This window comes from Mesoplodon mirus, assembly GCF_964341445.2.
Source record: "Mesoplodon mirus genome assembly, chromosome: 8".
NCBI classification, from domain to species: domain Eukaryota; kingdom Metazoa; phylum Chordata; class Mammalia; order Artiodactyla; family Ziphiidae; genus Mesoplodon; species Mesoplodon mirus.
In genome coordinates, this window is record NC_138984.1 from 52,768,056 (window position 1) to 52,781,206 (window position 13,151).

The following is a 13,151-nucleotide window of genomic DNA, read 5'->3' on the forward strand; positions in this document are numbered from 1 at the left end:
AAACAGGGTTATTAAGGAAGATAGGACCAGGTTATAGACAGCTTCCAAAGCTAAGTAAAGGAATCTGAATTTGGTGCTTTAAGACTTCAGTGTGCGTCGGAATCATAGTTGATGATTCTGTATGCCTGAGATTCAAAAATTTGCATTTCTAACAAGCTCCCAGGTGATGCTGCTGCTACTGCTGGTCAGGAGACCACACTTTAGAACATTAAAGAGCAGTAGGGAGGGACCTTTGATTTTTTTTTTTTTTTTTTGCGGTACGCGGTCCTCTCACTGTTGTGGCCCCTCTCGCTGCGGAGCACAGGCTCAGCGGCCATGGCTCACGGGCCCAGCTGCTCCGCGGCATGTGGGATCCTCCCGGATCGGGGCACGAACCCGTGTCCCCTGCATCGGCAGGCGGACTCTCAACCACTGCGCCACCTGGGAAGCCCAGGGACCTTTGATTTTAAAGTGGCGAAGTGATATGAGAGTTGTTTGAGGAGATGAGGTAAAATGAAGTTACTTTGATTATTAGGTTGGTGATTTGGAGACTGGAGAGAGAGGCTAGGAGGGAAGATTGTTAGACATTTCAAAGAAGTCGATGATAGGCTTGATGAAATGTACAAGTAGGAAAAAAAAATCAAACATGGAACTTCAGTTTCTTGCCTGAGAGAATGAAGATACGAAAGTGGCAAAGTGAGAATACAGTTTTAGACTTGTTGAATTTGAAATAATAATGTCTTAAAGGTAGTTAGAAAATGTAATTTGGATCTTGGAGAGTGGGATGAAGAAACAAGAAACAAGAGGAAACAAGAGTATTTAATGGAAAAATGATCATTTTCCACTAGCTAAATTTTTAAAGTATCCTGAAGTGGACTATTAAATCCTTTAGCTCCTTATTTGGAAGTAATTGTTAACACAGCTTTGAAAACTACCACAAAGTAGGAACTTTGATTTTTGACTTTTAAGCTCTTGTTTCTAAAGTAAAACCAATGTTTTACAGTTTGGGAAAATGTTAAGACTTTGGAGTCTTTTAAACCTTGAGTTTAATGTTTGAATGAAATTTCTTGTCACTATGTTATGAGCCATATGGACAGTTTATTGAGAGAAGCCAGTAACTCTTTTTATCCCTTGTCCATTGAAAAAATATTGAGTACCCATGTGTCAAGCACAGTGCAGGGCATTAGGGATGTGGTGGTCAGTGAAAGCATATGGTTCCTGCTCTTGCTGAACGTACAGAGTAATGGAATAGACAGACCTGAATCAAATAATAGTACAAGAATCTGTAATTACAATTGAAATACTGAGAAGAGAAAGAAACCTGCTCTTTTAAGAGCATATAACAAAAAAACCTAATACAGAATGAGAAGTAAGAGGAAGTGACTCTTCAGGTGAGATCTGGAGAGCTTTCAGGGATAAAGTTATTACATTTTTGTAATCAAATATCAGTACTTACAGGATAGAGCCCAATTTTGGTTTGTTTTAGTACTGATAGGATTCATACAATGAATATTTTAAGATGGTCCTTCTTTTACCATGAAAGCTGTATTATTTTAAATTATTTTTATTATAATACATCATTATAAAATAAAAAAGAAAAATCACCTGTAATCCTACCAGCAGGAGATAGCTGCGGTTAATATTTTGAGAAAATTCCTTGTAATCTGTGTGTTGTAAACTTTTTGTGTTAAACTGTATTAATATTTATTTCTAAAATCTTTTTTTAAAATTAATTAATTAATTTATTTTTGGCTGCCTTGGGTCTTTGTTGCTACGCGTGGGCTTTCTCTAGTTGCGGCGAGCAGGGGCTACTCTTTGTTGTGGTGTGCGGGCTTCTCTGTGCGGTGGTTTATCTTGTTGCGGGCAACGGGTTCCAGGCGCGCAGGCTTCAGTAGTTGTGGCACGTGGGCTTAGTTGCTCCACAGCACACATGTGGGATCTTCCCGGACCAGGGCTCGAACCCGTGTCTCCTGCATTGGCAGGCAGATTCTTAACCACTGCACCACTGGGGAAGTCCCAATATTTATTTCTATAGCTTCCATTTTTTCATCTAACGTATGGACATTTTCTTATTTCCTCAAATGGGCTTCAAAACATGATTTTTAATGGGTGCATATTAGTCCTTTGAATGGATGTACCATAAATTTACAGCTGGTTGCTGCAGTTGGACTTTAAGGCAGTTTCCAGTTTTTTACCTTTATAAATGTAATGTGTATTTCACATACAGATTTTTGCTCACGTATGCCTACATTTGAATTTTTTATTTCTTTTTTTGCAAACGTGTTTACTTATTTCTAGAGCACTCTTCATAAAAGCTGATAATTGCCATTTGAACCCCCTCAAAATACTGTATTAATATCTTTTTAATTTTAAAGAGGAGGTAATTAGAAGGTTCAGTTGAATCATTAAAACTCCCATTACTACCTTTACCCAAGAATGTAAATAAATACTTTATAATGTCACTGACAGGAAAAACCTGATACTTTTGAATATATTTTGACTAGAATTAACTCTAGTACTCTAGCAATACTATGTAAGTGTTTTAGGAGAGCAGTGTTGCTGTTAAATTGCATCATACATATACAGTGTAAGAAGGCAGCTTCTTAGAGTAATAACAGGTCTTCTGACAGTGTCCTTTAATATGTATTGAACACTGCTACTGAGATGTGACAGTGTTCATTTGCTGAAATTGAGCATGTTGCTAGTCAGAGTTCATTCTCTTTAATAGGTCTGCTTGATCATTAGATTTAAAGATCAGACAGTGAATAGTTTAAAAATCTGTTGATTATTCCTTAAAGCTGACAAATCTACTTTTAATTTCTTGCCAGGTGTCCCTTAAAACTTGTTTTAATGGGGAAGTTCCCAAATAATGTTTTTTTGGGGGAGGGGGAGGCAAATCAGGGAATTCATAAATATCTTTTTTTTTTTTTTTTTTTTTTTTTTCTTTTTTGCGGTATGTGGGCCTCTCACTGTTGTGGCCTCTCCCGTTGCGGAGCACAGGCTCCGGATGCGCAGGCCCAGCGGCCATGGCTCACGGGCCCAGCTGCTCCGCGGCATATGGGATCCTCCCAGACCGGGGCACGAACCCGTATCCCCTGCATCGGCAGGCGGACTCTCAACCACTGCGCCACCAGGGAGGCCCAAATTCATAAATATCTTTAAAGGAAAAGTTAATTTAAATAGATCAGTTATTTGGAGGGTAGTGAAGAAATCATTGGCTTCATAATTATCTTTACTAGTATCATTTTAGTCTGTTAGTTTTTCTGTCTCAAATTTACTATATTCATTTCAATATGGAGAGATTTACTCTTATATTTTATAGAGGGCAGAACAGGCTTTGTTGGGTTGGCAGTAGACTTAAAAAAGTCAGTCTAAGAAATCTAAGAATTCTTTTTTTTTAAATTTTGCATTGTTTTGATTATTTATTTATTTATTTGCGGTACGCGGGCCTCTCACTGTCGTGGCCTCTCCCGTTGCGGAGCACAGGCGCCGGACGTGCAGGCTCAGCGGCCATGGCTCACGGGCCCAGCCGCTCCGCGGCATGTATGATCTTCCCGGACCAGGGCACGAACCTGTGTCCCCTGCATCGGCAGGCGGACTCTCAACCACTGCGCCACCAGGGAAGCCCCTGATTCTTTTTTTTTTTTTAACAGAAACTTTAAATCCACGTATTATCAAGGGAATTTATTATTTTTTAAATTTTATTTATTTTTGGCAGCGTTGGGTGTTTGTTGCTGCACACGGACTTTCTCTAGTTGTGGAGAGCGGGGGCTACTCTTCCTTGCAGTGTGCAGGCTTCTCAGTGTGGTGGCTTCTCTTGTCGTGGAGCACGGGCTCTAGGTGCACGGGCTTCAGTAGTTGTGGCTCGCAGGCTGTAGAGTGCAGACTCAGTAGTTGTGGCACATGGGCTTAGTTATTCCACGGCATGTTGGATCTTCCTAGACAAGGGATCGAACCCATGACTCACTCCTGCATTGGCTGGCGGATTCTTAACCACTGGGCCACCAGGGAAGTCCCTCAATCTACGAATTCCTGGGCTAAAGATTATTTTCATTTTTATTTCACATCCATAAATTAGGCTAACAATACTAAACTTACTGAGACTTCTTTGTTGAAAGTGTTAAAATATTTTAAAAAAACTTTTAAAGAAATTATATAATAGGAAAAAATGTGGTTACATATTTAGAAAGTTTTTTCCTCTTTCCTAGGTTTATTTCCAAAATTGAAGAAGTCTTGAATGACTGGAAACTGATTGGAAACTCTTTGGGAAAGCCACTTGAAAAGGTCAGATCTATTTGCTGGTGTCTCTAAATGAGTATTTGCTTTGAAACTTCTATTTTTAAGTCTTTTGCTGCATTTGGTACATTTAAAGTAAATGCTTTTAAAGTTATATATAATCTATGAACATAAAATGGCATCTGGAAGAACTGGGATTGGAATCTATGGCGAACAATATTTGTAAGATACTTGTGACCTGTTTTTTTGTTTTTTTGTTTTTTTGTTTGTTTTTGCGGTACGCGGGCTTCTCACTGTTGTGGCCTCTCCCGTGGAGCACAGGCTCTGGACGTGCAGGCTCAGTGGCCATGGCTCACGGGCCCAGCATGTGGGAACTTCCCGGACCGGGGCACAAACCCGTGTCCCCTGCATCGGCAGGCAGACTCTCAACCACTGCGCCACCAGGGAAGCCCAGTGTGACCTGCTTTTTAAATAATAAAATTTTGTATGTGTAATGTAATTCTTTGTGAGTGATTTTATTTCTGTTTCTCCTGATGTTTACTTCTCTCTTGCTTTCTCCCTTAGAATGTTCGAAAACAGTTTTTCAGATTATTTTGGTCAGAGAAAAATCGCAACTACCAACTTCTTGGGTAGAGTGTTTTGCATAACTAATGAGGAAAAATCTTGGTTTCAACAACTAACTTGATGTCATTAGTAGTTATTTTACTCAGTTTTTGTATTTTATGATACCACTAATAATGTTTGTCCTTTCCCTCTTCCTTTTTTAACTTTATGGATGTTTTGAGGATATTTGAGAATGAAAAAAAAGAGTGAAAAAATATTAAAAATTGAGGTGAAACTAATCCTAATTTAAGATATTAATAGTTTTGCTCATAAACCATGCTCCAAATGTTTACTGAAGCACATACTCTGAGAACAAACCTAGATTTCCTGTATTTCACTGAAGGGAACTAACAGTTTGATTTTAGGCTTATATAGATGCTCTCTTTGTTAGGTAAATTCTTTTCAAGTAAATTTTTTTTTTTTTTTTTTTTTTTTTTTTTTTTTTTTGCGGTATGCGGGCCTCTCACTGTTGTGGCCTCTCCTGTTGCGGAGCACAGGCTCCGGATGCGCAGGCCCAGTGGCCATGGCTCACGGGCCCAGCCGCTCCGCGGCACATGGGATCCTCCCAGACCGGGGCACGAACCCGCATCCCCTGCATCAGCAGGCGGACTCTCAACCACTGCGCCACCAGGGAGGCCCTCAAGTAAATTTGATCATTGTTTTTGTTAAAAATCTATTCTTAAAAAAAAAATCTATTCTTAACTGCATTTTATCCCTATGTAAGGAACTCTCAATTCTCAATATTTGCTAGCTTTATTGTGATGTTAACAGAATTTGAGACTCTCAAAGTATTATGATTTTTTTCTTTATCCATATGAATAAGAGCAGAAAAAGAAATCACATCATTTAATATAGTGAAATATATACATTAAATCAACTGTTTAAATATTTTATGATTGTATTTTTGAATAGAGGAAATGTGAAGTTCTGAAACACATATTCTATTCCACTTGAAACAAAGACATAGCAGTTGATATAAATGCCAATAAAAGGCAAAACAAGCTGGATATAACTGGAGTGGGAAGTGATTTGTACTATCAAAAAGAGAGTTAAACTGTGTATTTGTGAGCTCTGATACATTATATTCCTTAATTCTTTGATTTACACATATTCACTGGGTATCCTTTATGTGCCATGTCTGAAGAAGTAGTGAACAGGATAAGATCCTTGTTTGCCATTGCACATGAATTTTCATGAGAGAGGTAATTAATAAGTAAATAAGATTAAAATTCTAGATGCTAAATTCAACTTTGGGATTTAAGTTGGGTAATGTATTCAAAGTAGGTAGCATATTGCTATCAGGTAGTAGGGGCAAAAGGAGTATTTTCTCCCTACAGGTAGTAGTAAATAAATCAAATATGGAAAATATGAACAGGTTTCAAGGTGAGCTGTAACTATGATCAATAAGATTAAAGAAAGTGTAAAGGAGTATATATATGCTGTATATATTCAGCATAAAAAAGAAAATTTAGACAATATCTTAGTAAGAGTGTAATTTATGTCAAGGACAGTGATTACCAATTCTCTTCCTCCACGGAGGGAGAATTAAGAGAAATTATTTTTTAAATACCTTTAATTATGGAAAATTTCAAAAATAGTATAGGGAACCCCCATGTGTGTGTCACTCAGGTTCAACAGTTCTTCTATTTCTTATTTCAACATTATCACTATCTACTCGCCACCCCTACTAGATTTTTTTTAAATAGTTTTTTTAATGAAGTATACATAATGCACAAAACTGCTTATTTTGATACATGTTTATATCATGTAAGATTCCTCACTCAAGATATTGGACATTTCTGTCATCCCAGAAATGTCCATAGTGAACCTTTCCACTCGATTCCCATGTTCCTCACTCATGTCTTCTCCCTGCAGCACCCCCCCCACCCCCGCACCGCCCCCTGCCCTTCCAAGGCATCTGCTGTTCTTTTCCTTTTTTCTTTTAAACCATAGATTACTTTTGCCGGCTCTGTGATTGGATATGCATGCTATCATACAGTACATACTCTTTATGCTGGCTTGTTTTACGTAATATTTGAGATTATTCTAGGTTGTTGCAGTTATCAGTATTTTTATTGCTGAATAGTAGTCTGTTGTATGAATATACCACAGTGTGTCACTTGTTGACAGACATATTCGCTATTATGAATAAAGCAGAACATGCTTACATGAGGCCTTTTGTAGAGGTATGTTTTTATTTCTCTTGGGTAAACACCTAGGAGTAGAATTACTGGGTCATAGGCTAAGTGTATGCTTAACTTTATGAGAAATTGCTAGATCTTTTGTAACATTTTACCTACCCACCAGCAATATGTGAGAGTTTGGGTCATTTCATATTTTCACCAACAGTTGTTTGTTTTCAGACTTGTAAATTTTGGTCCTCCTAATGGGTATGTAGTTTGTGGAATTAATTTGTATTTCTCCTTCTGGTTTTACTTTTGTATTTCTGTGACAAATACTGGTATTGACCACTTTTTTCGTGTGCTTGTTAGCCATTTGTGTGTCGTTTTTTGTGAAATGTCTGTTCAAGTTTTTTGTCCATATTTTAAATTGGGTTGAGTTTTTATTGAGTTGTAGGGATCTTTTAGTTCTTTTATATATTCTGCTTTTAAGTCTTTTCACAGATAGTACTTTTGCTAGGTTGTGTAGATATGTTTTCTTCTAGAATTTATCATTTTAGCTTTTATTTAGGTATATGCCCCATCATGAACTAATGACATGTATGGTGTGAGGTGGGAATCACAGTTCAGTTTTTTACATATGGCTATCTTGTTCTAGAACCTTTTGTTGAAAACACTTTTTTCTCCATTGAATTGCTTTGTTGCCTTTGTCAGACAGTTGACCTAGGGGGGGTCATCTTCTGGAATCTGTATTCTGTTTCATTAATCTATTTGAAAATCCTGATGTCAATACCACATTGTCTTGACTACTGTAGTTTAGGCTTTCCCAGTTTTGGCACTATTGAAATTTTGGGCCAGGTTGTGGGGCTGTCTCACGTATTATAGAATTTTAGTAGTATCCCTGTCCTCTACCTGTTAGATCCCAGTAGCATCCTACCCGTGGTGAAAACCAAAAATGTATCTAGACGTTGCCAAATGTCCCCTGAGGTGCAAAATTGCCTCCAACTGAGAACCACTGAATAGCTTTAGAGTAAGTCTCAAATTTAGTTAATGTAAATTCTCTAGCTTTTGTTGTTTTCCCAAATTGTTTTGTCTGTTCTAGGACCTTTGTTTTCATTATTAATTTCAGAATGAGCTTGTCAGTTTATATAAAAAGGATTATGATTATGCTGGGACTATGATTGGGATTGTGTTGAATTTATAGATTACTTTGAGGAGAAGTAACATTTTGACAATCTTGAAGCTTGACATCTCTTCACTCATTAAGTCATCTTTATTGCAGCCATGTTTTATAGTTTTTGATGAGGTCTTGCATTTTTTTTGCTAAACTTATTACTAAATATTTTATGTTATATGATGCAGTTGTAAATGGAATTTTTTTTTTTTTTTTTTTTTTTTTTGCGGTACGCAGGCCTCTCACTGTTGTGGCCTCTCCCGTTGCGGAGCACAGGCTCCGGATGCGCAGGCTCAGCAGCCATGGCTCACGGGCCTATAGCCGCTCCGCGGCATGTGGGATCTTCCCAGACCGGGGCACAAACCCGTGTCCCCTGCATTGACAAGGGGACTCTCAACCACTGCGCCACCAGGGAAGCCCAATGGAATTGTTTTTACATTTTCTTTTTCGTTTGTTTGTTGCTAGTGCGTAGACATACAATAAAATTTTGTATATTGATTTGGTATCTTGAGACCTGGTTAAATGTAAAGATTCATAATCTTTTTGTTAATTCTTTTGCATCTTCTACATGCATAGTCATTTTGTTTGTAAATAGGGACAGTTTTACTTCTTTTTCAATTTTTGTACCTTGCATTTCTTATTTTTAATTGCACTAACTAAGACCTTTAATAAAATCTTGAATAGAATTGTTGAGAGTAGACATCCTTGCCTCCTTCCCAATTTTAGGGGGGAAATGTCCAGCACTTCAATACTCAGAATTGTAGGTTTTTCATATAACGCAGGGGAAATGCTGTTCTTAATTAGCTGAGGGTTTTTTGAAATCATGGGTATAATTTATTCAAATCTTATTCTGTACCTATTGAAACAGTGATATGGTTTTTCTTTTTTTTTTTTTTTTGTGGTACGTGGGCCTCTCACTGTTGTGGCCTCTCCCCGTTGCGGAGCACAGGCTCCGGATGCGCAGGCTCAGCGACCATGGCTCACAGGCCTAGCCGCTGCACGGCATGTGGGATCTTCCCGGACTGGGGCATGAACCCGTGTCCCCTGCATCGGCAGGCGGACTCTCAACCACTGCGCCACCAGGGAGGCCCCCGGTTTTTCTTTTTTATTCTCTGAATATGGTTAAGTATGTTGATTAATTTTTTTTTATTGTGGTAAAATATATACAGATGGTCTCCACCTTACGGTGGTCTGACTTAGGATTTTTCGATGGGTATGGTGCAAAAGTGATACACACTCAGTGGAAATTGTACTTTGAATTTTTATCTTTTCCCAGGCTAGCCTGTGTGGTACAGTACACTCTCGTGATGCTGGGCAGCAAGCTGCAGCTCCCAGTAAACCATTCAGTCACGAGGGTAAGCAACTGATACACTTAAAACGGTTCTGTACCCATGTAACCATTCTGTTTTTCACATTAAGTACTCAATAAATTACATGAGGTAGTCAACATTTCATTACAAAATAGGCTTTGTGTTAGATGATTTTGTCTAACTAGGCTAATGTTAAGTGTTCTGAGCATGTTTAAGGTAGGCTAGGCTAAGCTATAATATATGATAGATTAGGTGTATTATGTTGACTTAACGATATTTCTAACCTATTATGAGTTTATTGGGCCATAATAACACCATCATAAGTCAAGGACGATTTGTACTTATGGTTTACCACTTTAACCATTTTTAAGTGTAAAATTCAGTGGCGTTACATTGTTGAAGTTTTCATCAACCCATACTGAAACTCCCCTCCCCACCAACCCGAAGCCCCTGGTAACCACTGTTGTACTTCTGTTTCCATGAATTCACTGATTTATGTCCTTCATATAGGTGGGATCATACAGTATTTGTCCTTTTGTATCTAGTTTGTTTCACCTAGCATACTTAATGTCTTCAAGGTTCATCCATGTGGTAGAATGTGTCAGAATTTCATTCCTTTTTAGGTTGGAATAATATTCCATTGGATATATATGTACCACATTTTGCTTGTCCTTTCATCTATTAATGGACACCTGGGTTATTTCCACTTTCTGGCTTTTGTCAGTAATGCTGCTGTGAACATGGGTGTGTAAATATCTGTTTGAGTCCCGTTCATTTCTTTTAGATATGTACCCAGAAGTGGAATATTTGCATCATATGCTAATTCTATTTTTAATTTTTTGAAGAATTGCCATACTGTTGGCTGGCTAAAAATACTGTCTTTATTTAAAAGTATCTTTATTTTTCTTGATTTTTGAAGAGTAGTTTTGCTGAAGAATTCTGGCTGAAAAGTTTCCCTTCCAGTTCTTCAAAGATACAGTTCCATTGTCTTCTGTTCTCTATAATTTCTGCTGAGAAATTAGATGGCATTTATATTTTTGTTCTAGCTAGGTGTTTTTTTCCTCAGGCTACGTTCAAGATTTTTTTCTGTATCTTTTTAAGCCGTCTTAACTATGAGTGTGCATAGGTTTATTTTGTTTGTATTTTTCCTGTTTAGTTTTATTAATACTGAATAGGTAAATTTTTTGTTTTTCACCAAACTGGGAAAGTTTTGGCCATTATTTTAAAAATAGATTTCTGGCCTATTCTTTTTTTCTGTGATTTAAGTTATATTTGACTCCTTCATACTGTTCCACGGGTCTCTGAGGCTCTGCTCTCCTCAGTCTTTTTTCTCTCAGATGATTTCTCAGGATTTATCTTCTGTTGTCTCCAGTTTGCTGTTAAACCCACTTAATGTATCTCCAAATTTAATTATTGTAGTTTTTATTCTAGAATTTGTATTTGGTTCCTTTTATAATTTCCAATTATCTGTGATTGCTTATCTCTAAAGTTGTTTGAAAATATTTTCCTTTAGTCCTCCAATTGCAACATCTACATCTTGCGGTTGGATTTTGTTTACTGTATTCCCTTGCGTATACGTCACATTTTCTTGGTTTTTTATTTGTTTTGTGTTTTTTCTGTGTGAATACTGGATAGTAATTTCTTAATTTTACCCTTGTATTTTGAATGAAATTCAGGGACTAGATTCTGTTGTGTTCTCTGAAGAGTATTTTTTTGTTCTAGCTTAATTGGATTAAAATTCCATTCTCTTTCCAGTGGTGACAACAGCTGAAATCTTTTCTTTTAAATTCCTTCTTTGTCACTGTACCCTGGAGTCTCTACTGCGCATGCATGGTTTAGCAATTAACCAAGATTTGGGGCAGAGTTTATATGCAAATTTTGGGGCTTACCCCCTAGTTGTGCACAGATTAGACTACCATTAGGTCAGAAATTCTCATGGTGTGGTCTGAGGACCTCTTCTGGACCCTGAGAGCCTTTCAAGGTTGACAAGGTCCTGCCTTTTCCAACTATATTGTGTATGTGATGCCTTTTTTTCTTTATATGCTTCAGGAAGAACAGTGGATTGCAAAGAGTGAATGAAGGTGCAGATATGAGAATCCAGTTGTCTTTTTAAAACTGTATAATAAAGAGATTTACAAAATGTAAAACTATGCCACCCTCTTGTTAATTTTTTTTTTTGTTCTGGAAAATATTAAAATTTTATTTTAATAGGTAATAAGTTCATTGTCATTCTAAATGAATTTAAAAATTTTTTTCCTTTTTAATTTCTTACATGGGGTACTCAGTACTTTTAAGAAAGTAAAGGAATCCTGAGGCAGAAAAATTTGAGACTGCTGTCTTAGACGAGAAGTTACAAAATGCAGATATCGTTGGATGCAGTTTCATTTTTTCATGGATAAACTCTCAAGTTTCTGTCTCCATTTGGTCACTCTCCAGAGCCTTGAAAAAATGTTTTTTTTTTAAACCAGATTTTATAATTTTTATCTAAAGGAGGGTTAATCTGTCCAACCAGGCAAGGAGGGACTTCCCTGGTGGTGCAGTGGTTAAGAATCCGCCTGCCAGTGCAGGGGACACGGGTTCAATCCCTGGTCCGGGAAGATCCCACATGCCATGGAGCAGCTAAGCCCATGCGCCACAACTACTGAGCCTGCACTCTAGAGCCCATGCACCGCAACTACTGAAGCCCATGTGCACTAGGGCCCATGTGCCGCAACTACTGAGCCCATGCACCGCAACTACTGAAGCCCATGTGCTCTAGGGCCTGCTTGCCGCAACAACTGAGCCCGTATGCTGCAACTACTGAAGCCTGTGCACCTAGAGCCTGTGCTCTGCAACGAGAGAAGCCACCGTAACAAGAAGCCCGCGCACCGCCATGAAGAGTAGTCCCCGCTTGCTGCAACTAGAGAACGCTCACGTGCAGCAATGAAGACCCATCACAGCCAAAGATTAAAAAAAAAAAAAAAAGAGAGAGGAGGCGGGCTTCCCAGGTGGCGCAGTGGTTGAGAGTCCGCCTGCCGATGCAGGGGACATGGGTTCGTGCCCCGGTCCGGGAAGATCCCACATGCCGCAGAGCGGCTGGGCCCGTGAGCCATGGCCGCTGAGCCTGTGCTCCGCAACGGGAGGGGCCGCAGCAGTGAGAGGCCCGCGTACCTCAAAAAAAAAAAAAAGAGAGAGAGAGGAGGAAGTGACAGTTATTGACTATTAGCTGTGGTACTATGCAACATAATTGTGACTGTGCCTGTTAACTTAATCCTTAGACAAATTTTGGTGGTGAACTATTACCATATTTTATGGACAAGAAATGAGGCGTGGGTGCTTGTAGTAATTTGCCCAAAGTCATTCTGTCAGAAGTTGGTTTAAGCAGGATTATACCAAAGTAGGTCACGCTTGCCTTCAAAGACCCACGTTTCTATTTTACTCTGCTCTTTTTGGCTTCAGAGATTTAAGAAAATGTAAAATTACATAAGGAAGTTTTAGAATAGGTTTCTATGGCAGATTTTGGAATTTTAGTTTCTTGGGCTTGATAAAATAGATAAAAATCTTGGTGGTATGAATATGATCCTGCTAGAAGACAAGGAAATTAAAGAAATGAAATGACCTTTTAAATTCTTTTTAGTCTTGTAATTTCATGATTCTATGTATCTATCAAAAATTTGAAGTACTTTTTATGAGATGTTAAGTTTAAGTATGGCATGATCTGAGAATAGAACTGTTTATGTTCTTTTTTTT

The 13,151-nt window shown here is 38.2% G+C and overlaps 1 protein-coding gene across 2 annotated transcripts in view; it reads left to right on the plus strand.

Annotated features, from left to right (window-relative positions):
- RAB3GAP1 (RAB3 GTPase activating protein catalytic subunit 1) overlaps positions 1 to 13,151 on the plus strand; it is a 128,234-nt gene that overhangs the window by 1,468 nt on the left and 113,615 nt on the right. The window contains exon 3 of one of the 2 annotated variants that reach the window (XM_082631347.1): positions 4,188 to 4,263. In XM_082631347.1, the coding sequence (XP_082487473.1) occupies positions 4,188 to 4,263 (76 nt within the window). Of the gene's footprint in view, positions 1 to 4,185; positions 4,264 to 13,151 lie in introns of those variants that run through there. The other variant, XM_082631348.1, reaches the window with a different exon arrangement.